This window comes from Neovison vison, chromosome 5, assembly GCF_020171115.1.
Source record: "Neovison vison isolate M4711 chromosome 5, ASM_NN_V1, whole genome shotgun sequence".
In the NCBI taxonomy this organism is placed as follows: Eukaryota; Metazoa; Chordata; class Mammalia; order Carnivora; family Mustelidae; genus Neogale; species Neogale vison.
This window is the reverse complement of record NC_058095.1, coordinates 83396914-83423812: the sequence shown is the minus strand read 5'-3', so window position 1 is coordinate 83423812 and position 26899 is coordinate 83396914. Positions and strand designations below refer to the sequence as shown.

At 36.2% G+C, this 26899-nt stretch overlaps 1 protein-coding gene across 4 annotated transcripts in view; it reads right to left on the bottom strand.

Annotated features, from left to right (window-relative positions):
• IFT88 (intraflagellar transport 88) overlaps positions 1 to 26899 on the bottom strand; it is a 155175-nt gene that overhangs the window by 122261 nt on the left and 6015 nt on the right. For 3 of the 4 annotated variants that reach the window (XM_044249390.1, XM_044249392.1, XM_044249393.1), the window contains exons 3-7: positions 23689 to 23751; positions 10290 to 10346; positions 9093 to 9146; positions 8151 to 8214; positions 7360 to 7429 (exon numbers count right to left, since the gene is read on the bottom strand). In XM_044249390.1, coding sequence (XP_044105325.1) covers positions 7360 to 7429; positions 8151 to 8214; positions 9093 to 9146; positions 10290 to 10346; positions 23689 to 23751 — 308 coding nt within the window. The remainder of the gene's footprint in view (positions 1 to 7359; positions 7430 to 8150; positions 8215 to 9092; positions 9147 to 10289; positions 10347 to 23688; positions 23752 to 26899) is intronic. The other variant, XM_044249391.1, reaches the window with a different exon arrangement.

Here is a 26899-nt window from a genome sequence, read left to right as displayed (position 1 = left end):
TAAACACTGGCTTATGTTACTACTTGTAAAATATTTCCATCAATGGTACTTAGATCCCAGTAAGTACCTATACCTGAATTTCTACCACAGCTCTTGGCTACTCTTTAGCTGCTAGCAAAAAACTAAGTTAATGCTCTAAAAAATTAAATTTCATAATACTGATATGACTCTTCCTATATGTTCTCTTAATTTTTTCATTGAAATATTCTTTTAAAATAAGTATATCCTGTTCAGTTTTCAACTCCATTTGGTCTCTAAGAGAATCAATATTAGCATCTATAAACATTAGACTTATCTTCACAAAAATATTAAAATAAAACTGCATAGAACACACAAGGCTGTTTTTCTTAGACTAGGTTCTTTTGCCTATTTCAAGAACCAGAGATGATGTTTTGATTACTATTCTGTTGACATGAACTTTTATTTTTGAGGATACATGATTAATTTTTTAAAAAACTTCTTTAAAAAATATTTTTATTTATTTATTTGACAGACAAAGAGACAATGAGAGGGATAACACAAACAAGGGGAATGTGAGAGGGAGAAGCGGCTTCCCATTGAGCAGGGAGCCCAATGTGGGGCTCTATCCCAGGACTCTGGGATCATGCCCTGAGCCAAAGGCAGACGCATAACTGACTGAGCTACCCAGGCACCCCCAAAAGCTCTTTCTTTTAATCACCCAGTGCTCATCATGACAAGTATACTCCTTCTCATCACCTACTTCCCCTATCCCCCATCTACCTCCAATCTGGTAACCATCAGTTTGTTTTTCATAGTTAAGACTCTCTTTCCCTATTTGTCTCTTTTTTTTTCCTTTGCTCATTTTTTTCTTAAATTTCACATAGGAATGAAATCAGCTGGTATTTGTCTTTCTCTGACTTATTTCACTTAGCATTATCTCCATCCATGTCCTTGCAAATGGCAAGGTTTCATTTTTCTACAGCTGAATAACATTCCACCAAATATATATATACGCCACATCTTCTTTTTCCATTCCTTTATCTATGAACACCTAGGCTGCTTTCATAATTTGGCTATTATAAATAATGTTACTATAAACACAGGGGTGCACGTACCACTTTTAACTTGTATTTTTTTTATTCCTTGGGTAAATATTTAGTGGTGCTATTGCTAGACGGAACAGTAGCTCCATTTTTAACTTTTTGAGGAAACTCCATACTGTTTTCCATAGTGGCTGCACCAGTTTCAATTCAAACCAACACTGCATGAGAGCTCCCCTTTATCCACGTCCTAGCCAACACCTATTGATTCTTGTGTTGTTGACTTTAGCCATTCTGACAGGAGCGAGGGATTAGCTCACTATAGTTTTGATTTGCATTTCCCTGATAGAAACTGATGATGAGCATCATCTCATGTGTCTGTTGGCTGTCTGGATGTCTTTGGAGAAATGTCTGCTCATGTCTTTTGTCCATTTTTTAACTGGATTTGTTTTTTGGGTGTTGAGTTTTTTAAGTTCTCTCTCTCTCTCTCTATATATATATATAGGATACTAACCTTTAACTGGATAGGTAATTTGCAAATATCTTCTCTCCTTCCATAGCCTGCCTTTTAGTTTTATTGGTTGTTTCCTTTGCTATGCAGAAAGATTTTTAGTTTGATGTAGTTCCAATATTTTATCTTTGGTTTTACTTCCCTTGTCTCAGGAGACATATCTAGAAAATGTTGCTATGGCTGATGTCCAAGAAATTACTGCCTGCGTTCTTTCCTAAGATTTTTATAGTTTCAGGTCTCGCATTTAGGTCTTTAATCCATTTTTTTTTTTAATGGTGTTAAACCCTTCCTTCAGCTTTTTTTTTTTTAAGATTTTATTTATTTATTTGACACAGAGAGAGATCACAAGCAGGCAGAGTCAGGCAGAGAGAGAGGGGGAAGCAGGCTCCCTGCTGAGCAGAGAGCCCGATGTGGGGCTCGATCCTATGACACGGAGATCATGACCTGAGCCGGAGGCAGAGGCTGAATCCACTGAGCCACCCAGGCGCCCCAGGTCTTTAATCCATTTTGAGCTTATTTTTGTGTATGGTGTAAGAAAGTACCCCAATTTCATTCTTCTGCACATGGATGGCTGTTCAGTTTTTTCAATACCATTTGTTGAAGAGACCGTCTTTTTCCCATCAGATATTCTTTCCTGTGTTGTCCAAGATTAACTGACCATATAGTTGCAGTTTATTTCTGGATATTCTATTCTGTTCCGTTGAACTTTGTATCCATTTTTGTGCCAGAACCATACTGTTTTGTTTACTACAGTTCTGTAATATAACCTGAAGTCTGGAATTGTGATGCCTCCTTTGCTTTTCTTTACCAAGACTGCTTTGGCTATTTGGGCTCTTTTGTGTTTCTACACAAACTCTGGGATTGTTTGTTCTAGTTCTGTGAAAAAAGCTATTGGTATTTTGATAGGGGTTGCATTAAACATATAGATTGCTCTGGGTAACAGACATTTTAACAATTTATTTGTTCTTCCAACCCATGAGCATGGAATGTCTTTTCATTTCTTTGTGTTGTCTTCAACTTCTTTCATCAATATTTTATAGTTTTCAGAGTAAAACTCTTCACCACTTTGGTTAGATTTATTCCTAGGTATCTTATTATATTTGGTGCAGTTATATCTGGAACTGTTTTTTTTTTTAAATTTCGCTTCCTGCTACTTCATTATTGGCATATAAAAATGGTTTAATTTTGTATCTGAAACTTCTCTGAATTTATCCGTTCTAGCAGTTTTTTGGCAAAGTCTTCCTGATTTTCTATACATAGTATCATGTCATCTGTAAATAATGAAAGTTTTTTTTTTTTTAAAGATTTTATTTATTTATTTGACAGAGAGAAATCACAAGTAGACGGAGAGGCAGGCAGAGAGAGAGAGGAAGGGAAGCAGGCTCCCTGCTGAGCAGAGAGCCCGACGCGGGACTCGATCCCAGGACCCCGAGATCATGACCTGAGCCGAAGGCAGCGGCCTAACCCACTGAACCACCCAGGCGCCCCAATAATGAAAGTTTTAATTCCTTGCCCATTTGGATACATTTTATATTTTTTTGTTGCCTGATTTCTGTGGCTAGGACTTTCAGTACTATGTTGACTAAAAGTGGTGAGTGGATTTCCCTATCCTGTTCCTGACCTTTAGGGGAAAAGGTCTCTTTTTCCCGCTTAGGATATGTGTTGGGCGGTGTCTCATATATGTTGAGGTATGTTGCCTCTAAACTTACTTCGTTGGTTTTTATTATGAATGGATGTTGTACTTTGTCAAATGCTTTTCCTGCGTCTATTAAAAGGATCCTGTGGTTATCTTTCTTCTTAATGATGTGATGTATCACATTGATAGATTTGCCAAATCTATCAAACCACTTTTGGAACCCAGGAATAAATCCCACTTAATCATGGTGAACAATTTTTTAAATTTATGTTGGGTCCTGTTTCCTAGTATTTTGTTGAAGATTTTAGTATCTATGTTCATCAGAGATATTGGTCTGTAGTTCTCAGTTTTTGGTATCTTTATCTGGTTTTAGTATCAGGGTGATGCTAGTCTCATAGAATGAATTGGAAAGTAATCCTTCCCTTTCTATTTTTTGGAATAGTTTGAGAAAAATAGGTCTTAACTTTTCTTTAAATGTTTGGTAGAATTTCTCTGTGAAGCCTTCTGGTCCTGGACTTGAAAAGAATGTGTATTCTGCTGTTTTAGGATGGAATGTTCTAAATCTATCTGTGAAACCCATCTGTTCCAGTGTGTCACGCAAAGTTATTGTTTCTTTTGTCGATTTTCTGTCCATTGATGTAAGTGGGGTATTACAGTCCATTACAGTTATTGTATTATTAGCAATTATTTCCTTTATGTTTGTTATTGTTTCATGCATTTGGATGCTCTCATGTTGGGTGCAGAAATATTTATAATTGTCATATCTCCTTGTTGGATTGTCTCTCAATTATTATATAGTGTCCTTCTTTGTCTCTTGTTACAGTCTTTGTTTTAAAGTCTAGTTTGTGTGATGTAAGTATTGCTACTCTGGCTTTATTTGACATCCCTTTGCATAATAAATGTTTCTCCGTCCCCTCACTTTCAATCTGCAGGTGGCTTTAGGTCTACAATAAGTCTCTTGTTGGCAGCGTATAGATGGGCTTTGTTGGTTTTTTTTTTTTTTTTAAGATTTTATTTATTTGACAGACAGAGATCACAAGTAGGCAGAGAGAGGGAGGGAGGCAGGCTCCCCAATGAGCAGAGAGCCCATGACCTGAGCCGAAGGCAGAGGCTTAACCCACTGAGCCACCCAGGCCCCTCTGGGCTGTTTTTTAATCCATTTTGTTACCCTTTGTCGTTTGATTGGAATGTTTAGTCCATTTATATGAAAAGTAATTATTAATAGCTATGTATTTATTGCTATTTTATTACTAGTTTTGTAGTTGTTTCTGAAGATTTTTCTGATCCTTTTTTTTTGTCTTTCTCTGTTTTATAGTTTTCTTTAGTGATATATTTAGTGATATATATTTCTCTTTATTCTTTCCATATTTATTATTTTTTGGTTTGCAGTCATCATTAGGTTTGTATATAGCATCTTCTGCATATAGCCATCTATATTAAGTTGATGGCTGTTTGAGTTTGAACCCATTCTTCACTCCTGTTATCCCCTCACTTTAGGTATATGATGTCATATTTTACATCCTTTTGAGTTCCTTGACTGGTTTTTAAATAAAATATTTTTACTGATTTTGTGTTTCCTACTTTCTGTCACTTTTGGTCTTCCCTTTTCACTCAGAGAATCCCCTTTAAACATTTCTTGCAGGGCTGGTTTAGTGGTAATGAGCTCCTTTAGTTTTTGTTTGTCTGGGAATCCCTTTATCTCTCCTCCTATTCTGAATGACAGTCTTTCTGGATAGAGTAATCTTGTCTGAAAATTTTGCCTATTCAGCATTTTGAATATATCGTGTTGCTCCCTTCTGGCTTGGAAAGTGTCTGCTGAAAAATCTCTGCTTAGCCTAATGGATTTTTCCTCGTAAGTTACTGTCTTCTTTTATCTTGCTGCTTTTAACATTTTCTTCTTTATTTTTGCCATTTTAATTACAGTAGATCTTGGTATGGGTCACTTTTGTCGATTTTGATGGGTATTCTGTGTGCCTCCTGGCTCTGGATATCTGTCTTCTTCCCCAGATTAGGGAAGCTTTCAGCTATTATTTCTTCAAATAAATTTTCTGCTCCCCCTCTTTTCTTTTGATGGACTTTTCTAATATGGCTGTTATCACATTTGGTGGAGTCACTGAATTCCCTAAGTCTATTCTCATTTTGTGTAATTTTTTTCTCTCTTTTCTTCAGCTTGATTACTCTCCACTACTCTCGTCTTCTATGTCATTAATTCGTCCCTCTGCTTCTTCCAGACTGCTGTTCCTTCCACGATGCAGGTTTCTCATTTCATTTATTATACTTTTACTTCTGGTATACCTTATATCTGTATTAAGGGTCTCAATGTCTTTCACTTTTTCCTCAAGTCCAGTGAACATCTTTATGATCACTACTTTAAATTCTCTCTCAGTCATTTTATTTCTATATGTTTCACTTAGATCTCCTGCTGTTGCCTTGTCCTCTGTTCTTTCATTTGGGACAAATTCCTCTGCCTTCTCATTCTAAGTCTCTGTGCAAACTTCTCTGTATTAGGAAAGTCAGCTATGTCTCCTGTTCTTGAGGATAGTGGCCTTATAAAGAAGAAGTCCTGTAGTGCCCTGCTGTATAGTGTCCCATGTTCCCCAGGGCCTGGCGCTTCCAGGAGTGTCTCCAGTGTGTACTATGTGCACCTGCTGTTGTGTCCTGGCCACTTTATCCTTCGGGCCCGTCACCTGCAGAGGCTCTCTTTGCCTGCTGTGGACAGTTTTTGGTCCCTGGTCTGAATCTCGAAAATTTTAATGAAGTATTCTCTTACCTGTTTATGAAATGAGACCTGTCACCACTGCCACTGGAACTGAGAGTCTGCAAAATTCCCTCTTTGGGAGGCGCAGTGCTGGTAGGGGTTTGTTCTGGTCTTCTGGGGGAGGGATCTGTAGTACTGGGACTTACATAATCCTAACTGCAAAGTGTGTTTTCATTGGAGTATAGGGGATGGGGCTTGGTGTATGCAAGTTAGGTAGCAAATGTCTGCACTGTGCTGGTTCCTACAGGTGGTCCTATACTTATGCTGAAGGGCAAGGGAGGGAAATGGCAACAGCCCATTTATTTGTTCCTGGCAAGGTCTCTCCATGAACACTGTCTCTCTGGGATACCCTCTGACTTGAGCAAATAACCTCCCCACTGTGTGCCCCAGGCACTCCTCAGATCACTGTTTCCTTGCCTTGTGTCCATGGGTCATTTATCTGCTTTCTTTCCAAGAGTAATGCAATGGCTGCCAGGCTCTATCCTGGCCATGCCTGCTAATCTTTAAAACACCAGACTTTGGGGCACCTGGGTGGCTCAGTGTGTTGAGCCTCTGTCTTTGGCTCGGGGTCATGGTCCCGAGGTCCTGGGATCGAGCCTTCATGGGGCTCTCTGCTCAGCGGGGAGCCTGCTTCCTCCCCCCCAACCCACACCTGCCTGCCTCTCTGCCTACTTGTGATCTCTCTGTCAAATAAATAAATAACCAATAATTAAAAAAAAAAACTCTAGGCTTTAAGTCCCACTGCTTGCCAGAATCCATGAAATTTGGCCTTTTTGGCTTTCCAAGCCAAATCTATGTCAGTCAGTTTTCCTTATGCACTCTCCTGTTAGTCTGTCTCTCACCCTTCCCCACTACCACAGCTCTCTGACCACTGCAGCTGCCATGTTTCTGTCCTAAACCCTGTCTCCATACTTCCTACTTTCTTCAGTGTGTCCTCTTCTCTACCTTTAGTTGTGGAATTTGTTCTGCCAGTCTTCAGATTTCTGGAGTATTTAGGATGATTTGATAGTTATCTAGTTATATTTGTGGGATGAGGTGAGCCTCAAGAAGTGGGGGTAGGGTCCTACTCTGCTATCGTCCCCTCCCTGTTTTCTTAAATTTTACATAGAGTGAAATCATATGGCATTTATCCTTCTCTGACTTATTTCACTTGGTAGTATACTCTCCAGTTCCTTCGATGTCATTGCAAATGACAAGACTTCATTCTTTTTAATGGCTGAATAATATTCCAACACACACACACACACACACAATCAATATATACACCACATCTTTATCCATTCATGAATTGATGGATACTTGCGCTGCTTCCATATCTTGGCTTATAAATAATGCTGCCATGAACCTATATAGGGGTACTACTCACATGACCTTTTAAAATACCTGAAAATTATGTATTGGAAAATAAAAATTAAAAATACACAACACTAAAACAACATGAGAACTTACATACCTATCTTCACTTTTGGCTTCCAGAGGAGGAGCAGGGCCCCTTGACTGACCAAGGGGGTCAAATGCAGAGCCTGAGATACAATTCAAGAGCTCATATTGATTTGTGATACAAATAATTAAAGAAAACTTGTATAAGTTAAATTTACCTATTTATTAAATGGCTTAAATTACCTATTTATTAAATAGCCAGGACATTTATTATGTTTATATAAACACTTTATATATCAAGAAATTGGTAAAATTTTAACATACATCAAATTTTATAAACAAAATGTGAAAACAAAAATGAGTATTCTTTCAGCATTTACTTCTCCTCCACAGTAATCTATCCTAACTCTAGGAACTCTAAATTATCAATCATGCGAGTAATAATCAATCATGCTGGTATTGAGTTTTTAACTATTCTATTGATATAATACTATTTTCACCTGTAAATTTTTAATTAGGCTTTAACTTATATAAAATAAATTGCATTTTTTAGCTTTTAAAAATGCACACATTTTTAATGTACAGGTCAGCACACTTTGACAAATTACATGCCAATATAACCAACATTCCCATTGGGATGCAGAAAGTTTTCATTGCCCCTTTCCTCTTTTATTGATTTTTATTAACATATAATGTATTATACCCCTTTCCTCTCTTAATGTTACCTAAAATAATAACATACCTTACCATCAACGACATGTTAGATTTTATTTAAAATGGTAACATTTTACATTTACACACAGAAACACAGTAACAACATTAAAACATCTGAAAAAAGTTATTAGAAGAGATAATATAACAAACCTCTCAAAGCTGCTTTGGTAAAACCAGCTGCTCTCACTGCTGTCATTGGTCTAGTAACTCCATCCTTGAAAGAAAAAAAATCATTTAAAAGGTGTTCTTAAATTAAGATTTGCTTCTTATTTCTAGTTCTGAACATATATTAACATAGTCCCTTTTTTTTGTAGTCCCAGTTTTTCTGATTTTTTAAAAAGACCTATTCATTTATTTGAGAGAGAGAGAGAGAGTGCGAGCATGCACATGTGTGGTGGGGAGGGACAGAGAGAAAGGAAGAGAGAAACTCTAAGCAGACTCTGAGCTGAATGCAGAGCTTCATGCAAGGCTTGATCTCACAATTCTGAGATCATGACCTGAGCTGAAACCAAGAGTTGGACGTTTATTTGACTGTGCCCCCAGACACTGCTTTAACACTTATTTTTAATCACTCTCTGCTTTTTCCTTACACATGCCTCCTCATATGTCAGTTCTGTCTCTACTTTCCCTTCCCCCTATAAAATTTCAATTCCTCGCTTTAACGGATCTTACTGCTAGTTTGGAAAGAAAAACTCAAAAGATTTTTATATAGCACCTAATATAAGTTATATAGGTTATTAGCTGCCTACTCCTCTACTTTTTTGGTCTCCTATATGCCTATGAGAGAAACTACAGAAATTCTTACAAGTTATAGCATGGGAAAAATGGGACCCAAAGTTCACTACACAAGCAAACTATCAGTTCTATGTCCACTCCCCAATGGGATTTCATTTGAGACCTGAGTAAATCCAATAAGATTTTGATTCCAAAGATTCTGAACAGTCTAAACTTCAGCCCAAAATTTAAAGAATCATGTTCTTTATATAAGATACACCTTCTTTAACATTTTAAAATAATATAATAAAAAGTGTCGGCAATAATATTCTAAGTCACAAGAGAGGCCCAAAATGAACAACCACATGACAGAGATACCTGAATAGCCCCTGTCACTGGTCTTCCCATCGAGGATGCCAGGGATGTCTTGGACTAGTAAACAGAAAACTAAATTAAAATGATTCAAAAAAAACTACATTTAATTTTATAAGAACCAAGTTACAAAAATTTTCTTCATAACTTTTTTCTTCATTCTATTGGCAAGTAAACCTAATCTTTTCCATTTATAACCTAAGGATATAAGACTAAACAATAAAACTCTAAAACAAGTCTCAGCAAACTACAACCATCAGCCTTTGTCAATAACATTTTATTGGAGTACAGCCATACCCCACTGGTCTGCACACTATCTACAGCAGCTTCTATACTACAAATGCAGAGTTTGGTAGCTGCAACTAGGGACTATGACCTGCAGAGCCTATACTGCCTGGCTCTTCACAGAAAATGTTTGCTGTTTTCTATTCTGAAGCACCACCAAAAATCAAAGTTGATGAGTAATACAACCTTAGGCTGATTAATAAAACCATGTTTCACTTAACACACAGTTACATTATGTGTATGACTAATTTCCTTATTCATATCAATAAATATGAAGTCAAGTATCCTGGACTTCAAGGTACTAAAACCAATTTTCTGATCCCTATGGAATACTACAATAAAGACTAGGAAATACTATTTTACTTCATTCTTCCGTTTTTCTCCCATTCTCCCTTTGGATGCTAAAGACATCCAAATTTGGGCAAGACTTCAAACTTTTTCTTTATGGATTTTTATATAGCATCTTTCCTCCAAATATCTCAAATAAAAGCAACACTGAAATATATGCCTCTGAAAATTTTCTCAAATTTTATAATTTTATTTTTCATGTATTAATTGGTAGGTTTTAAAATATAAACATCATTACTTTCATATAACATTTAACTTCACATAAAAATATGAATGGAATACACATGAGACTTGGTAATACTAAACAAAAAATGAAAGGAAGTCAATCAACAAACACAAGGTTTATAAATGGAAATGATAATAAAATATTTTCTGATAAATTTATAATCAAAATGACTATAATATAAAAGCTATTAATCAAATTAGACTTTTATAAGGTTTGTAACTATCTAAAATGAAAAATATATCTGGGTCACAGACGGAAAGATAACTCAAATTATTTAGAACTGCCTAAGGTGAACTTATGGATAAGAAAAAGCACCTTAGTATTTTTAGCTAAAGTAAACCTACCCCATATCCAGTAGCTACAGGTCTAGTAACTGCTGTGCTTGGTATTTTAGCAGTTATCTTGGGGAGGAAAAAAAACATAGTTAATAGAATTCAAATTAAGCTATACAATAGAAAACTAGAAAAGCAATGGGAAATATAGACTCATCAATAGAGAAATATTTATATAATATTTAGAATAACTTCTCTTAAATTACTCTAAATATTAAGGATCCCAGGTATTTTAAAGTATTAAGAAGGAGAGTTTTTCTGGAATTCATTTTAAAGGATTAAAGAAACTTGAGAATTATCTGAGGTATCAGTGAGAAAGGTTAGTTTTCATGACTGCTTCAATCATTCATTATGAATACTGACTACTGCCAGCCACTAGGCCGAGAGACACAGGATCTTGCATCAGAGAATCTGCGTTTAAATTTCAGCTCTCCTTCTACCAGCTGTTTTTATTCATACTTTTTTGAACCTAAATTTTCTCATCTTTGAAATAAGGATATCCTGATGCCAAAATTGTAATTGGAATCAAACGGGACCATGTAGACGGTACTCTCCCAACTAACACAATGTCCCTTGTGTTAGTTGTTAGGCATATTTGTTTGAAATATTTGATTAAAGCATCATTAGTACAAGAGCTCTACTTCTGGTTATGATGGACTGCTGTTTTAAACAACTTTAAATAACCTTCCCACTAAGAATAACTAAAAAAGCTGGGGACATTTAAAAAAAAATTTTTTTAAGGATTGTCTCTCCCTCTTTTATTTTTTTTTAAAGGATTTTATGTATTCATTTGTCAGAGAGACACACAGCAAGAGAGGGGGCACAAGCAGGAGAGTGGAAGAGAGAGAAGCAAGCTTACTCCTAAGCAGAGAGCCCAATGCAAGGCTTGATCCAAGGACCCTGGGATCATGACCTGAGTCGAAGGCAGACGCTTAACAACTGAGGCACCCAGGTGCCCCAAAACAAAAATATTTTTATAAAAAAATCAATTTGAATATATTAGAGAATCAAAAAGGCAGTGAAGAATTAACAAGGTTTCAAGATATGGAAAAGGAAAAGCTAGAGAGGTATGCCTGCATTTGAGCCTGCTTTTCTCCAAAAGGCATGACTAAGTAGCTGAACACAGCTCTCTAAAGACTCTCTTAAGACATAAAATGGTGGAGTTGGGAGGGGGTGCTGCCACGGAGGCAGCCTTGGTAATCCTCTAGGCTTTGACTGTGATCTCAAAAGGCTATACTCTACAACTGAAAGTAGATAAAAAGCATACAAGCCCTCATAAAACTTTAGTCCAATTAGGAACCATCTCGAACTTAACTGAATTAAGGTTAGCCAGGACTCCTAATGTCTCTAGGACCATAAGCAAAAGTAAATTCTCCAGTGAAAGGTAAGATCATATAGAGTTGCGCTAAACAGTGGAACTTTTCTGCAGTGGTGAAAATGTTCTTTATCTGCCTTTTCTGGTAAGAGCTATTAGCCACATGTGGCTATTGAGCATTTGAAATGTGAGTGACTGGTGTAATCTGAATTTTTATATTTTACTTTATTATAAATAGTTTAAATGTACATAGCCACATGTACCTAGTCATTATTATACTGACAACTCAGACATATACCCTTAAATTATCTCTAAAATTTTTCATTTACAATGCCTGACATTGAATCAAAAACAACCTGACATACAGGAGGCAAGACTACCTAATGAAAAGGGAAGAGAAACAAAAGACTAGAAAGACACTCAGAAAAGGATACATATAATGGAAATGTCAGACACAGACTTCAACATAACTATGCTTAATATGATCAATGAATTAAAAGACAAGATTGGTAACTTCAGCAGAGAACTGGAAAGTATAAAAAAGGAATAAATAGAAATTATAGAACCCAAAAACAGTTGAAAATGTACAATTCTGGCATTGTCGAGGAAGTAGTAAAACACTAAGTAATACTAGACTTTAATAATTTAAAGATGAGTATTGTTTTCTTCAGGAAAACACTAGAGAGAATGGTTAAAGAATATAAACACACAAAATAACATTGGGAAGATATGGAATAATAAAAAAAGAAATAAAAGAAGGCAAGAAATAAAAGAAAATGATACATAAAAGAGTCAGAGAAAACAAAAAGCAAATAGTGAGACAAGTTAAAACCAAATCAGTAATTTCATTAAATGTAAATGAACTAAAACTTCCGACCACATTTTAAGAAAAAAACTCAGTTACATTCTGTTAGTGAGAAATACATCTTAAATATATGGATATGGAAAAGTTGGAAGTAAACAGATGGGAAAGACATATCATGCACACACTAGACAAAAGAGAGCTTCTGTAGCCCCATGAATATATCAAGATCTGACAAAATAGACAAACAGCATGACTAGATATAGGACATTTCAAAAATAATAATAGGCTCAATTTACATTGAAAATATAATCATTTGAAATAGTTCTTGCTCCAAATATATAAAGCAAAACTCTAAAAAAAAGAAATAAATCCACAGTGTAAATTTTAATATCTTTCTAACATAACTAGTAGCCCCCCCGACCCAAAAAAATCAGTAACAATATAGAATTCTTGAACAAAACCATTAACAAACTTGATCTAACTGACAGATCGTAGGAAAAGCTGAAAAGGAAGGATATGTGTCTCAGCAATTTTTCCATGAGAACAAACTAAACAAAAGAGACCATTATTCTTTTAAGTACTTACTAATGACTAAATTGGTATTTCAGTTGTTTACTTTTAGCATGGGGTTGATCTCCTCAGATAAAATGGATTCTACATGGGCTCTTTATTTATTCACTTACATCCTCATCTGCAATGCCCTTCCCATACCTCAAGTCAGTTTTAATTGTACACACCCTTTAAGATTCTACTGAAATTTATCTTCTAAGCAGTCTTTGCTGATTGTCCCAACTAGTGACAAATAACCTCTTTTTGTGGTCCCATAACATTTGTACTCTTTTCTTTACAATACTTATTACATTATGCTTTGAATATATGTATCCATTTCATTTTCCTTCCTAAGATTATAAAGTCCTTGGGACTAGCTAGAATTTTATCCCTTGAGTAAGCCTAGCACCTCTCACATAAAAGTTACATAATTTTCCCTGATTAACATAATAAATAGGATATGAAGAAAATATTCAATATGGGGTCAACAGACTTAAGCTCTGCCCCAATTATGGATACCTGTGAGATCTGGCCCTCTAGGCCTAAGTTTTCTCATCTATAAAATGAGGATCTCTAAAGTTGCTTCTGAATATCACTGAAGGGCCAGCATGATAAAATGATCACCTGATGTCTGATACCTGAAATCACTAAAAATACGATTTACCACGATCAACTGGGACTTATTCCTGGTTGCAAGAGTGGTTCAATATTTCAAATCAATGTGGTATGCTATGTTAATAAGATAAGGGATAAAAACCATGTGACTGGGACGCCTGGGTGGCTCAGTTGGTTAAGCAGCTGCCTTCGGCTCAGGTCATGATCCCAGCATCCTGGGATCGAGTCCCACATCGGGCTCCTTGCTCGGCAGGGAGCCTGCTTCTCCCTCTGCCTCTGCCTGCCTCTCTGTCAGCCTGTGCTCGCTCGCTCTCCCTCTCTCTCTGACAAATAAATAAATAAAATTAAAAAACAAACAAACAAACAAAAAAAACCATGTGACCATTTCAATAGATACAGAAAAAGCATCTCACAAAGTGCAACATCCATTCCTGATTTAAAAAACCCTCAACAAAGTAGGTTTAGAGGAAACATACCTCAACATAATAAAGGCCATATATGAAAAACCCACAGCTAACATCATCCTAAATTGGGAAAAACTGAGAGCTTTTAATCTACAGTCAGGAATAAGACAGGGAGAGGGAGGAGCATGAGACCATGGCAGAGGAGCATGAGACCTAAATTTCATCTGGTCCAAGGAATTCAGTTAGATAGTTATCAAACCATTCTGTATACCTATGAACTCCACAGGAGACTGAAGAAAAGAATAGCAATAACTATGAACAGAAAAGTGACCACTTTCTAGAAGGTAGGACATATGCAGAAGTGAATCTGAGGTGATACATGGGAAGAGAGACCACAGGGGTAGGAAGTCTCCATCAGCTGGCTCCCAGCAAGTGATAGAGCAAAGTCATTTCAAGCAGGGACCCCACAAGTGGCAGATGTGGGGAACAATCTTCTTCCTCCACTGGAAGGAGCAGCAAGGAGCATAATACTGGATTTGGAGACTCTAAATGGGATCATGTGCCAGAGACAGAAATGCTTGGTCACAGGCCAAATGAGCATGGAACATGGCCAGAGACCAGGGAGATGGGAGTAACTGACTGCTTTCGCTGAGGCACACTGAGGAATGGAGCCCAAGGTTTCTCCTCCAGGGTTGGAGATTGGGAGGCAGCCATTTTTATTCTCTTCCTCCAAAGCTGTACAGAATTCAAGGAATAAAAGCTACCTAGAGCAAACCCAAACAGATTGCTTAGCCCGGCCCCTGGCAAGGGTGGTGCAATTCTACCTCAAGCAAAGACTTTGAAAATCACTGCAACAGACCCGTCCCATAGATCAGCAAGAACATCCAGCCAAGACCAAGTTTACCAATCAATGAGAACTGCAAAACTCCAGCACTAGGGGAATACAGCACATAAAATTCATGTGGGCTTTTTTCCCATGATGCTTTAGTCTTTGAATTAATTTTTTTTAAATTTTCTTTAATTTTTTAAAAATTTCTTTCCTTTTTCAACCAACATCTTATCGTATCAATACCTTATTAAAATCTTTTTTAATTTTCATTTTTACTGTCATACTCTATCCTTTCATTATATTTAACCTTATTCTTTTGGGTATAAATAAGTTTTTCTTTCATTAAAATTTTGAGATACAGTTTCTTCTAACAGAACAAAATATACCATATATCTACTATATGGCTTTTTTATTTTTTTAAGATTTTATTTATTTATTTGACAAAAAGATGGAGAGAGAGCACAAGTAGGCAGAGCAGCAAGCAGAGGACGAGGGAGAAACGGGCTCTCCACTGAGCAGGGAGCCCGATGTGGGGCTCAATCTCTGAACCCTGTGATCATGACCTGAACCAAAGGCAGCTGCTTAATCAACTGAGCCAACCAGGAGCCCCTTATCAAGCCCACTTTAAAATTTTAAAAAGGGCGCCTGGGTGGCTCAGTGGGTTAAGCCACTGCCTTCGACTCAGGTCATGATCCTAGGGTTCTGGGATCGAGTCCCGCATCGGGCTCTCTGCTCAGCAGGGAGCCTGCTTCCTCCTCTCTCTCTCTCTGCCTGCCTCTCTGTCTGCTTGTAATCTCTGTCTGTTAAATAAACAAAATCTTTAAAAAAAAATTTTTTTTTTAAATTTTCATCTTTACAGTCATGTTCTATCCCTTGCTTACTCTATTTCTGTATTTATGTAAGTTTTTCTTTCTTTGAAATTTTGGGAGGCAGTTTCTTCTAAGAGACCAGAATACACCCCAAATCAACCGGGTGGCTCTGTTCTATTCACAAGCCTAATAATATTCTTTTTTTCTTTCTTTTTTTTTCCCTTTCTTTTCCCCCTGGTTTTGGTCTCTTCTGATTTGTTCAGTGTATATTTTTCTGGGGTTGTTGTTACCTTTTTAGCATTTTGTTCTCTCATTCATCTTTTTTTTGCTGGATAAAATGACAAGGCAGAAAACCTCACCTCAAAAAAGAAGAATAACAGGCAGTACTGACTGCCAGGGACATAATCAATACAGACATTAGTAAGATGTTGGAACTAAAATTCAGAATGACAATTATAAAGATACTAGCTGAACTTGAAAAAAGCATAGAAGATAGTAGAGAATCCCTTTCTGGAGAAATAAAAGAACTAAAATCTAACAAAGTTAAAATAAAAAAGATAATTAATGAGGTGCAATAAAAATTGGAGGCTCTAACTGCTAGGATAAATCAGGCAGAAGAGAGAATTAATGATATAGAAGAACAAATGATGGAGAATAAAGAAGCTGAGAAAAAAGAGAGATAACTACTGATCATGAGGGGAAAATTCAAGAGGTAAGTGATACCATAAGATGAAACAATATTAGGATAATTGGGATCCCAGAGGAAGAAGAAAGAAAGAGAGGAACAGAACATATATTGGACCAAATTATACTGAAGAACTTCCCTTCAGTATAGGAAACAGGCATCAAATGCAGGAGGGGCAGAGAAATCCCCCTCAAATCAATAAAAACAGGTCAACACCCTGTCATCTCATAGTAAAACTTACAAGTCTCAGAGACAAAGAGAAAAGCAGCTTGGGACAAGAACTCTGTAACCTACAAGGGTAAAAATATTAGACTGGCAGCAGACCTATATCCACAGAGACCTGGCAGGCCAAAAAGAACTGGCATGATATATTCAGAGCAAAAAATGAGACATATATGCAGCCAACAACTATATCCAGCTAGGCTGTCATTGAAAATAGGAGGAGAGATAAAAAGCTTCCAGGACAAATGAAAACTAAAAGAATTTGCAAACACCAAACCAGCCCTACAGGAAATACTGAAAGGGGTCCTTTAAGCAAAGAGAGAGTCTAAAAGTAACATAGACCAGAAAGGAACAGAGACAATATACAGTAACAGTCACCTTACAGGTAATACAATGGCACAATATTCATATCTTTCAATAGTTACCCTGAATGTAAATGGGCTGAATGTACCAATCAAGACACGGGGTATCAGATTAGATTAAAAAAACAAGACCCATTGATATGCTGTCTGCAACAGACTCATTTTAGACCCAATGACACCTCCAGATTTAAAGTGAGGGGGTGGAAAACCATTTACCATGTTAATGGCCATCAAAAGAAAGCTGGGGTGGCAATCCCTGTATCAGATAAATGAGATTTTAAACCAAAGACTATAATAAAAGATGTGGAAGAACACTATAACATACTTAAAGAGTCTATCCAACAAGATCATCTAACATTTGCAAATCATTATGCCCCTAGCCTGGGAGTGGCCAATTATATATATATTAATAACAAAATCAAATAACAAATAACAAAAATTAAAGAATACATCGACAATAATAAAATAATAGTAGGGGACTTTAACACACCCCTCACTGAAATGGATGGATAATCTAAGCAAGCGGGACGCCTGGGTGGCTCAGTTGGTTGGACGACTGCCTTCGGCTCAGGGCGTGATCCTGGAGTCCCGGGATCAAGTCCCGCATCAGGCTCCCAGCTCCATAGGGAGTCTGCTTCGCTCTCTGACCTTCTCCTCGCTCGTGCTCTCTCTCACTGTCTCTCTCTCTCAAATAAATAATCTAAGCAAAAGATCAACAGGATATAAGGGCTTTAAATGACATGCTGGATCTGATGGGCTTCACAGATATATTCAGAACATTCCATCCGAAAGCAACAGAATACACATTCTTCTCAAGTGCACATGAAACATTCTCCAGAATAGATCACATCCAGGGTCACAAATCAGGTCTCAACCGGTACCATAAGACTGGGATCATTCCCTGCTTATTTTTGGACCATAATGTCTTGAAACTTAAACTCAATCACAGAAGGAAAGTTGGAAAGAACTCAAATACATGGAGGCTAAAGAGCACCCTACTAAAGAATGAATGAGGGGCGCCTGGGTGGCTCAGCGGGTTAAGCCTCTGCCTTCGGCTCGGGTCGTGATCCCAGGGTGCTGGGATCGAGCCCCGCATTGGGCTCTCTGCTCAGCGGGGAGCTTGCTTCCCTCTCTCTCTGCCTGCTGCTCTAACTACTTGTGATCTATCTGTCAAATAAAAAAAATCTTAAAAAAAAAAAAAAAAAAAAAAAGAATGAATGAGTCAACCAGGAAACTAAAGAAGAATTTTAAAAATTCATGGAAACAAATGAAAATGAAAACACACAGTTCAAAATCTTTGGGATACAGCAAAGGCAGTCCTAAGATGAAAGTATATAGCAATACAAGCCTTTATCAAGAAACAAGAGAAATGTCTCAAATACACAACCTAACCTTACCCCTACAGGAGCTGCAGAAAGAATAGCAAAGAAAGCCTAAATCCAGTAGGAGAAAAGAAATAATAAAGATCAGAGCAGAAATCAATGAAACAGAAACCAAACAACAGTAGAACAGATCAGTGAAACTAGGAGCTGAGTCTTTGAAAGACTTAATAAGATTGATAAACTCCTTGCCAGATTTTTCAAAAAGAAAAGAGAAAGGACCCAAATTAATAAAATCATAAATGAAAGAGAGATCAAAACCAAACCAAAGAAACACAAACAATTATAAGAACATATTATGTACAACTATATGCCAGCAAATCAGATAATCAAGAAGAAAGGGATGCATTCCTAGAGACATATAAACTACCAAACTGAACCAGGAAGAAACAGAAAATCTGAACAAACCCATTACTAGTAAGGAAATTGAAGAAGTCATCAAAAATCTCCCAACAAACAAGCCCAGAGCCAGATGACTGCCTACGGGAATTCTACCAAACACTTAATGAAGAATTAATACCTATTCTCCTAAAACTGTTCCAAAAAATAGAAATGGAAGGAAAATTTCCAAACTCATTTTATGTGGACAGTATTACCTTGATCCCCAAAACAGAAAAAGACCCCACCAAAAAGGAGAATTACAGACCAATACCCCTGATGAACATGGATGTAAAAATCTCACCAAAATACTAGCCAATAGGATCCAACAGTACATTAAAAGGATTATTCACCACAACCAAACAGGATTTATTCCTGGGATGCAAAATTGGTTCAATATCTGCAAATCAATCAATGTGATACAATACATTAATAAAACAAAGAATAAGAATCATATGATACTCTCAATAGATGCTGAAAAAGTATTTGACAAAGTACAGAAGCCTTTCTTGATCAAAACTTTTCAAAGTGTAGGGATAGAGGGTACATACCTCAATATCATAAAAGCTATCTAAAAAAACCCCACAGCAAGTACCATTGTCATGGGGAAAAACTGAGAGCTTTTTCCCTGAGGTCAGGAGCACAGCAGGGTTGTCCACTACCACTGCTGATATTCATAATAGTACTAGAAGTGCTAGCCTCAGCAATCAGATAACAAAAAGAGATTAAAGGCATCCAAATCAGCAAAGATGTAGTCAAACTTTCATTTTTTGCAGATGATATGATTCTTCACATGGAAAACCCAAAAGACTCCACCCCAAAACCGCTAGAAGTCATACAGAAATTCAGTAAACTGTCAGGATATAAAATTAATGTAAAGAAATCAGTGACATTTCTATACACCAACAATAAGACAGAAGAAAGAGAAATTAAGGCGTCAATCCCATTTACAGTTGCACCCAAAACCATAAGATACCTATGAATAAATCTAACCAAAGAGGCAAAGAATCTGTACTCAGAGAAGTACAGAATACTCATGAAAGAAATTGATGAAGACACAAAGAAAGAGAAAAACGTTCCATGCTCATGGATTAGAAGAACAAATTTTGTGAAAATGTCTATGCTACCTAGAACAATCTACACATTTAATACAATCCCTATCAAAATACCATCAACTTTTTTTCAAAGAAATGGAACAAATAAACCTAAAATTTGTATGGAACCAGAAAAGACCCTGAATAGCCAGAGGAATGTTGAAAAGGAAAGCCAAAGTTGGCAGCATCACAATGCCAGACTTCAAGTTCTATTACAAAGCTGTAATCATCAAGACAGTATTTTGTACTGGCATAAAAATGGACACATAGATCAATGGAACAGAACAGAGAGCCCAGAAATGGACCCTCAACTCTATGGTCAACTAATCTTCAACAAAGTAGGAAAAAATGTCCAACGGAAGGAAAAAAGTCTCTTCAACAATTGGTGTTGGGAAAACTGGACAGCCACATGCAGAAGAATGAATTTGGACCATTTCCTTACAGCACACACAAAAATAGACACAAAATGGATGAAAGACCTCAGTGTGAGACAGGAATCCATCAAAATCCTTGAGGAGAACACAGGCAGCAACCTCTTTGGCCTCAGCTATAGCAACTTCTTCCTAGAAATATCACCAAAGGCAAGGGAAGCAAGGGCAAAAACGAACTACTGGGACTTCATCAAGATCAAAAGCTTTTGCACAGCAAAAGAAAAAGTCAACAAAACCAAAAGACAACCGATGGAATGGGAGAAGATACTCACAAATGACATATCAGATGAAGGGCTAGTATCCAAAATATATAAAGAACTTAACAAACTCAACACCCAAAGAACAAAGAATCCAATCAAGAAATGGGCAGAAGACATAAACAGACATTTCTGCAAAGATGACATCCACATGGCCAACAGACACATGAAAAAGTGCTCAGCATCACTCAGCATCAGGGAAATACTAATCAAAACCACAATGAGATACCACTTCACACCAGTCAGTAAAGCTAAAATTAACAGGTCAGGAAACAACAGATGTTGGTGAGGATAGGGAGAAAGGGGAACTCACCTACACTGTTGATGGAAATGCAAGCTGGTGCAGCCCTCTGGAAAACAGTATGAGGGTTCCTCAAAAAGTTAAAAATAGAGCTACCCTATGACCCAACAATTGCACTACTGGATATTTACCCCCAAAATATAAATGTAGTGATCTGAAGGGACACATGCACCCGAATATTTGCAAAAGCAATGTCCACAATAGCCAAACTATATTAAGAGCCTAGATGTCCATCAACGGGTAAATGCATAAAGAAGATGTGGTATATAAATATATAGAATGGAATATTATGTAGCCATCAAAAAATGAAATCTTGCCATTTGCAATGATGTGGATGGACCTAGAAGGGATTATGCTAAGCAAAATAAGTCAAGCAGAGAAAGACAATTATCATATGATCTCACTGATATGAGGAATTTGAGAAACAAGACAAAGGATTATAGGGGAAGGAAGGGAAAAATGAAGTAAGACGAAACCAGAGAGGGAGACAAACCATAAGAGACTCTTAATCTCAGGAAACAAACTGAGGGTTGCTGGAACGGAGGCGAGGAGGAGGGATGGGGTGGCTGTGTGATGGACATTGGGGAGGGTATGTACTACGGTGAGTGCTGTGAATTGTGTAAGACTGATGAGTCATAGACCTGTACCCCTAAAACAAATAATACATTATATGCTAATAAAAAAATTAAACTAAAAAGAAAAAAGAAAAAAAAGAATAAATAAAAAAATAAAAAAGGACGGGTGCCTGGGTGGCTCAGTGGGTTAAAGCCTCTGCCTTTGGCTCAGGTCATGATCCCAGGGTGCTGGGATCGAGCCCTGCATCAGGCTCTCTGCTCAGCAGGAAGCCTGCTTCCCCGCCCCAACCTCTCTCTGCCAGTCTCTCTGCCTATTTGTGATCTCTGTTTGTGAAATAAATAAATAAAATCTTTTAAAAAAAATTAAAAAGGAATAAGACAGGGATGTCCACTTTCACAACTTTTATTAAACATGTACTAGAAGTTTTAGCCATAGCAACCAAACAACAAAAAGACATATAAGTCAAATCCAAATTGGCAAGGAAGAAATGAAACTTTCACTATTCGCAGGGGACATGATATTCTATATAGAAAACCCAAGACACTCCACCAAAAGACTGGTAAAAGTGATAAATGATTTCAGTATAGTCACAGGACATAAAATCAACATACAGCAATTTGTTGTGTTTCTATAATGAAGCAGCAGAAAGAGAAATTAAGGAACCAATCCCATTTACAATGCTACCAAAAATAAAGAAAAATAAAGATACCTAGGAATAAACCTAACAAAAGTGGTGAAAGACCTGTATTCTGAAAACTGTCAAACACTGATGTAAGAAACTGCAGAAATCCAAAGACATTCTGATTAGAAGAACAAATATCGTTAAAATGTTGATACTATCCAAAGCAATCTATACATTTAATGCAATTCCTATCAAAACCGAGAGCATTTATCACAGAACAAGAACAATTCCAAAATTCCAAAATTGTTCCAAAAGACCCCATAGTGACAGCAATCTTGGAAAAGAAAAGCCAAGTTGGAGGCATCACAATTCCAGACTTCAGGTTATTTTACAGAGCTGTAGTAAGCAAGAGTATGGTCCTGGCACAAAAATAGACAAGTATATCAATGGAACAGAACAGAAAACCCAGAAATGACCTCACAACTATATGGCCAATTAATCTTCAAAAAAGCAGGAAAATATCTATTGGAAAAAAGACAGCCTCTTCAATAAGTAGTGCTGGGAAAACTGGACAGCCACATGCAAAAGAATGAAACTGGACCATTCTCTTTTACCATAAACAAAATAAACTCAAAATGGATTGAAATCCTAAATGTGAGATCTGAAACCATAGAAGTCCTTGAAAAAAGCACAAGAAGTAATTTCTCTGGTATTGGTCATAGCAACTTTTTTCTAAATAGGTCTCCTGAGGCAAGGGAAATTAAAGCAAAAATAAACTATATCAAATAAAAGGCTTTCTGCACAGCAAAGGAAGCAATCTAAAAAACTAAAGGCAAACTATAGAAGGGGAGAAGATATTTGTAAATGACTTATCCAATAAAGTTACTATCCAAAATACATAAATAACTTATAAAACTCAAGAGATCATCATCACTTACCACCTGGGAAATTCAAATCAAAACTACAGTGAGCTACCACCTCACACCTGTTAGAGTGGCTAAAATCAACAACATAAGAAACAACAGGTATTGGCGAGGATGTGGAGAAAAAGCAACATCCTTGCATTGTTAGTGGGAATACAAACTGGTACAACCACTGTAGATAACAGTATGGAGGTATGTCAAAAAGTTAGTAATAGAACTACTCTATGATCCAGCAATTGCACTACTGAATATTTACCCAAAGAAAATAAAAATATTAATTCAAAAGGATTCATTCATCCCTATGTTTAAAATAGCATCATTTACAACAGCCAAATTATGGAAGCAGCCTAAGTGTCCAACGATTGATGAACGGATAAAGAGATGGTATATATATAAAATGGAAAATTATTCATCCACTTAAAGGAATGAAATCTTGCCATTTGCAAGGAAATGGAAGGAGCTAGGGAGCATAATGCTAAGGAGAATAAGACAGAGAAAGACAAATGTCATTTGATTTCGTTCACATGTGGAAGTTATGAAACAAAACAAAAGAGCAAAGGGAAAAAAAGACAAATCAAGAAACAGATTCTTAGCAATAGAGAATAAACTGATGGTTATGGGGGGGGAAGAGTGTGTGAAATAGGTGACGAAGATTAAGGGGGGCACTTGATGTGATAAGCACGAGGTGATATATGTAACTGTTTATTCACTGTATGCTACACCTGAAACTAATATAACACTATTAACAACTGGAATTTTAAAATAAAATAAAATAAAATAAAAAGTGGCTAAGATGGCAAATTTTATGTTACGTGTTTTTTTTTAATCACAACAACAACAAAAAATTTCACTTACTGGAGGTCTTCTGCCATGACTAGTTCTCACTGCTTGCTGAAAAGCTGTGTCATTCTCTAATTCCTAAAACAAATAAGCAAATTCAACAATTTAACAACATGAAGTGAGAATTAAGGAAAATAAGTTTAATGTCTTCTGTTTGGTATTTATGATCCTCTGTAATTCATCTCACTCCATCTGTTGGTACCCAGATAGCAGCTCAAGGACTCTTATCCTCAAAGCTCCCCCCTCAAGCTTCCCTAATATCAAGGCTCCTTACTTGTCTAGGAAGAGGAATACTGGTAATGTCAGTCAACTGTAAGGGTATCTTATCTTATTGGCCACGATTTAAATTTGTGGTATCATTATGCCTGGATAAAATATCAAGTACACAAGGATATGGCCTTTATTCTTCTTTCTTCCAAAGAGCTAGAGCACTAGGAGCAGAGAACCATCTCTTTCTCTCCCTCTCTCTGTCCTCTCTCCCTCCCTTCACTTCTTCCATATTCGGGGACCATGATTACTAGCCCCATCTTGAAAAAGCCTTAGGACATTTCATTTTGTTGGAGAAGTAAATTCTGGAATTCAGACTGGAGCTGAGCAAACAGAAGGCTCCACAGGGTCCAACCTGCTGTCCCATTTGGAGACAAAGCCTCAGTTGAAATAAAATATTATTATGCTTTGCTGATTCCTGCATGTACTCATATTCTTCATCAGGAAAGGTGAGGAAAGTAGTATTGATCAAGAGCAAGATACAAATGTTTTAAACTCTCTCAAAAGCACCCAGTTTTGCCAACCACCAACCTTCTAACCAGACTTTATTTCCTACTCCTTCACCAACACAAACTCTGGCTCTAACTCTTCATACAGATGTTATAGGCAACTGTCAGACTTGCCTCTGATTTATTTCAGACTACTTCCCAAAAAATGTACTTCTGATTGTTAAAAAAAAAAAATTTAAAAAAGATAACTATCAGTTAACTTTTAAAACCTCTGCAAACAAAGTAAAATGTTTATATAACAAGGATGTTAATAAAATGCACTTTATTTTTTCTATTTTTAAAACTTTTTTTTCTTTTCAGTGTTAGAAAATAAGATGCACTTTAAATGTGATTTTATTATGTCCAAGCATTCTTTAATTTTTACCTTAAATAATCCTGATAACCTCCATATCAACTACAGAAAATTAGTAAGCACACAATTTTCAGTTACTCATGGAAGCCAGGCAATTTTCATATGAAGTATAAAGCAAAAGGCAACCTTCAACACAATTATTTATACTACTTTGGCAGATGCCTTATGAAAAGGAAGCTTCCAATATTCCTAAACGATAAGTAAAATTTTATTAATGAACTTGGTGAACTTTAACTAAATGACAAACTAAAAAACTGTCAACAAACTCTCAACTTACAAATACCAAACTAACACAACTTTTGTAATTTTTGTTTGCGATTTTATTAGTAATTTGCATAATCTTGAACATCTTAGAAACTGTTTCAATTTATTTACATATGGAGCTTGTTATTATTCCAATTAATCAAGATATAAAAAACTGTGAGTAAACCAAATGTCATTTTTATTTTACTATTTAATTAATTTTTGTGTCTGGCATTCTGAATATTCTCTTTGAATTAAACAATGAAACCACACTGTGATGACCTGAGAAGTTAGGAAGTTTCTCTGGTGCTTTAGAGGTGGTCATATTCATGATCTATTAATTCCACTTCTGGGACTCTAGCCAAGGAAATGTTCGCTCAAAATATAGAAAATCATTTATGCACAAAATTGTTCACTGCATAGTTATTTAGAACAGTAGAAAACTGAAAATAAATATCCTGTGATCTGAAAATAGTTCTAATCATCTATATATATTTAGTAAAATGCAGCAATTAAAATTATACAGTTGACCTTGAACAACACAGGTTTGAACAGCATGGGTCTAATTATACGTGGATTTTTCCCCAATAAACACATTGGGAAATTTTTGGAGACTTGTGACAATTTGAAAAAACTTGCAAGCCATCCAGCCTAAAAGTATTGAAAAAATTAAGAAAAAGATATCATTGTAAGGATACAGTATTTGATATATAAAACATACAAAATATGTGTTAATTGATGATGTTATTAGTAAGGCCTCTGGTCAACAGTGGGCTATTAGTAGTTATGTTTTGGGGGTGTCAAAAGTTGTATGTAGATTTTTGATTGCATGGGGGGAATGAGGTAAATCAGTGTCCCTAAACTCCATGTTGTTAAAGGGTCAACTGTATTTAAATTCTTAGCATCATGAGTTACTGTTCATGATGTAGTTGAATGTACGAAAGCAAACAGAAAAGTAAATGCTAGTTCAATTCCAAAGATGCTAAAGGAAAACTGTACATGTATTCATGAAGGAAGGACAACGCAAGAAAATATTAACAGTAGTTATTTTGGAGTGATGGGATTATGGATAATTTTGTTTTCAACACTGAGCATGTACATTTCTTTATACATACAAATTTTAAAACTGGGAAAAAGGGGAAGGGCTCAGTTCTTTTCAAAATCTATGCAAACTTAGTAAAACACCTATGTTTTAGTGTAAGTTTTTAAAAAGGAGTCCACATAATCATATCTACCCATCTATATTATACACAAGGAGGGAAACACCTGTGTATATTAAAAGACGGAATACAGCAAAGTATAAGCTTTTAAAAGGAGTCCACATAATCATATCTACATATCTACAGTATACACAAGAAGGGAAACACCTGTGTATATTAAAAGATGGAATACAGCAAAATGTCAAGTGATTAATTATATCAATCTATAATTAATTTGGGTGATAGGATTTACATTGTTTCATTTCTCTCCAAACTCGAGTTTTTCAAATTATCTACAAATGATTATATGTTTTAGATTTTTATTTCATAGAGTTAAGTGAATGGTTTCTATTTTCTTTCCTTGTTTTCTTTCCAGATCTCACATTCACAGACTACTTTTTCTCCAGAGGAAAAAACAATTGAAAAGTTACTAAAGCAATTTAAAAAACTCTAGAATAAGATTTCCTAAATTCATATAAAGTCCTATAAATGCTAGTATTTGATTATTATATACTAGCAAAAAAAATTAACAACCATATCCTTCACCCTTACTTTATTCACACGCTAATTCAAGCGTGTCACATGCTAACTCTCATAATGATATAAAGATTTAAAATACTCAAATATTTTTTAAAAATTCAAGTATTTGTCTTAAC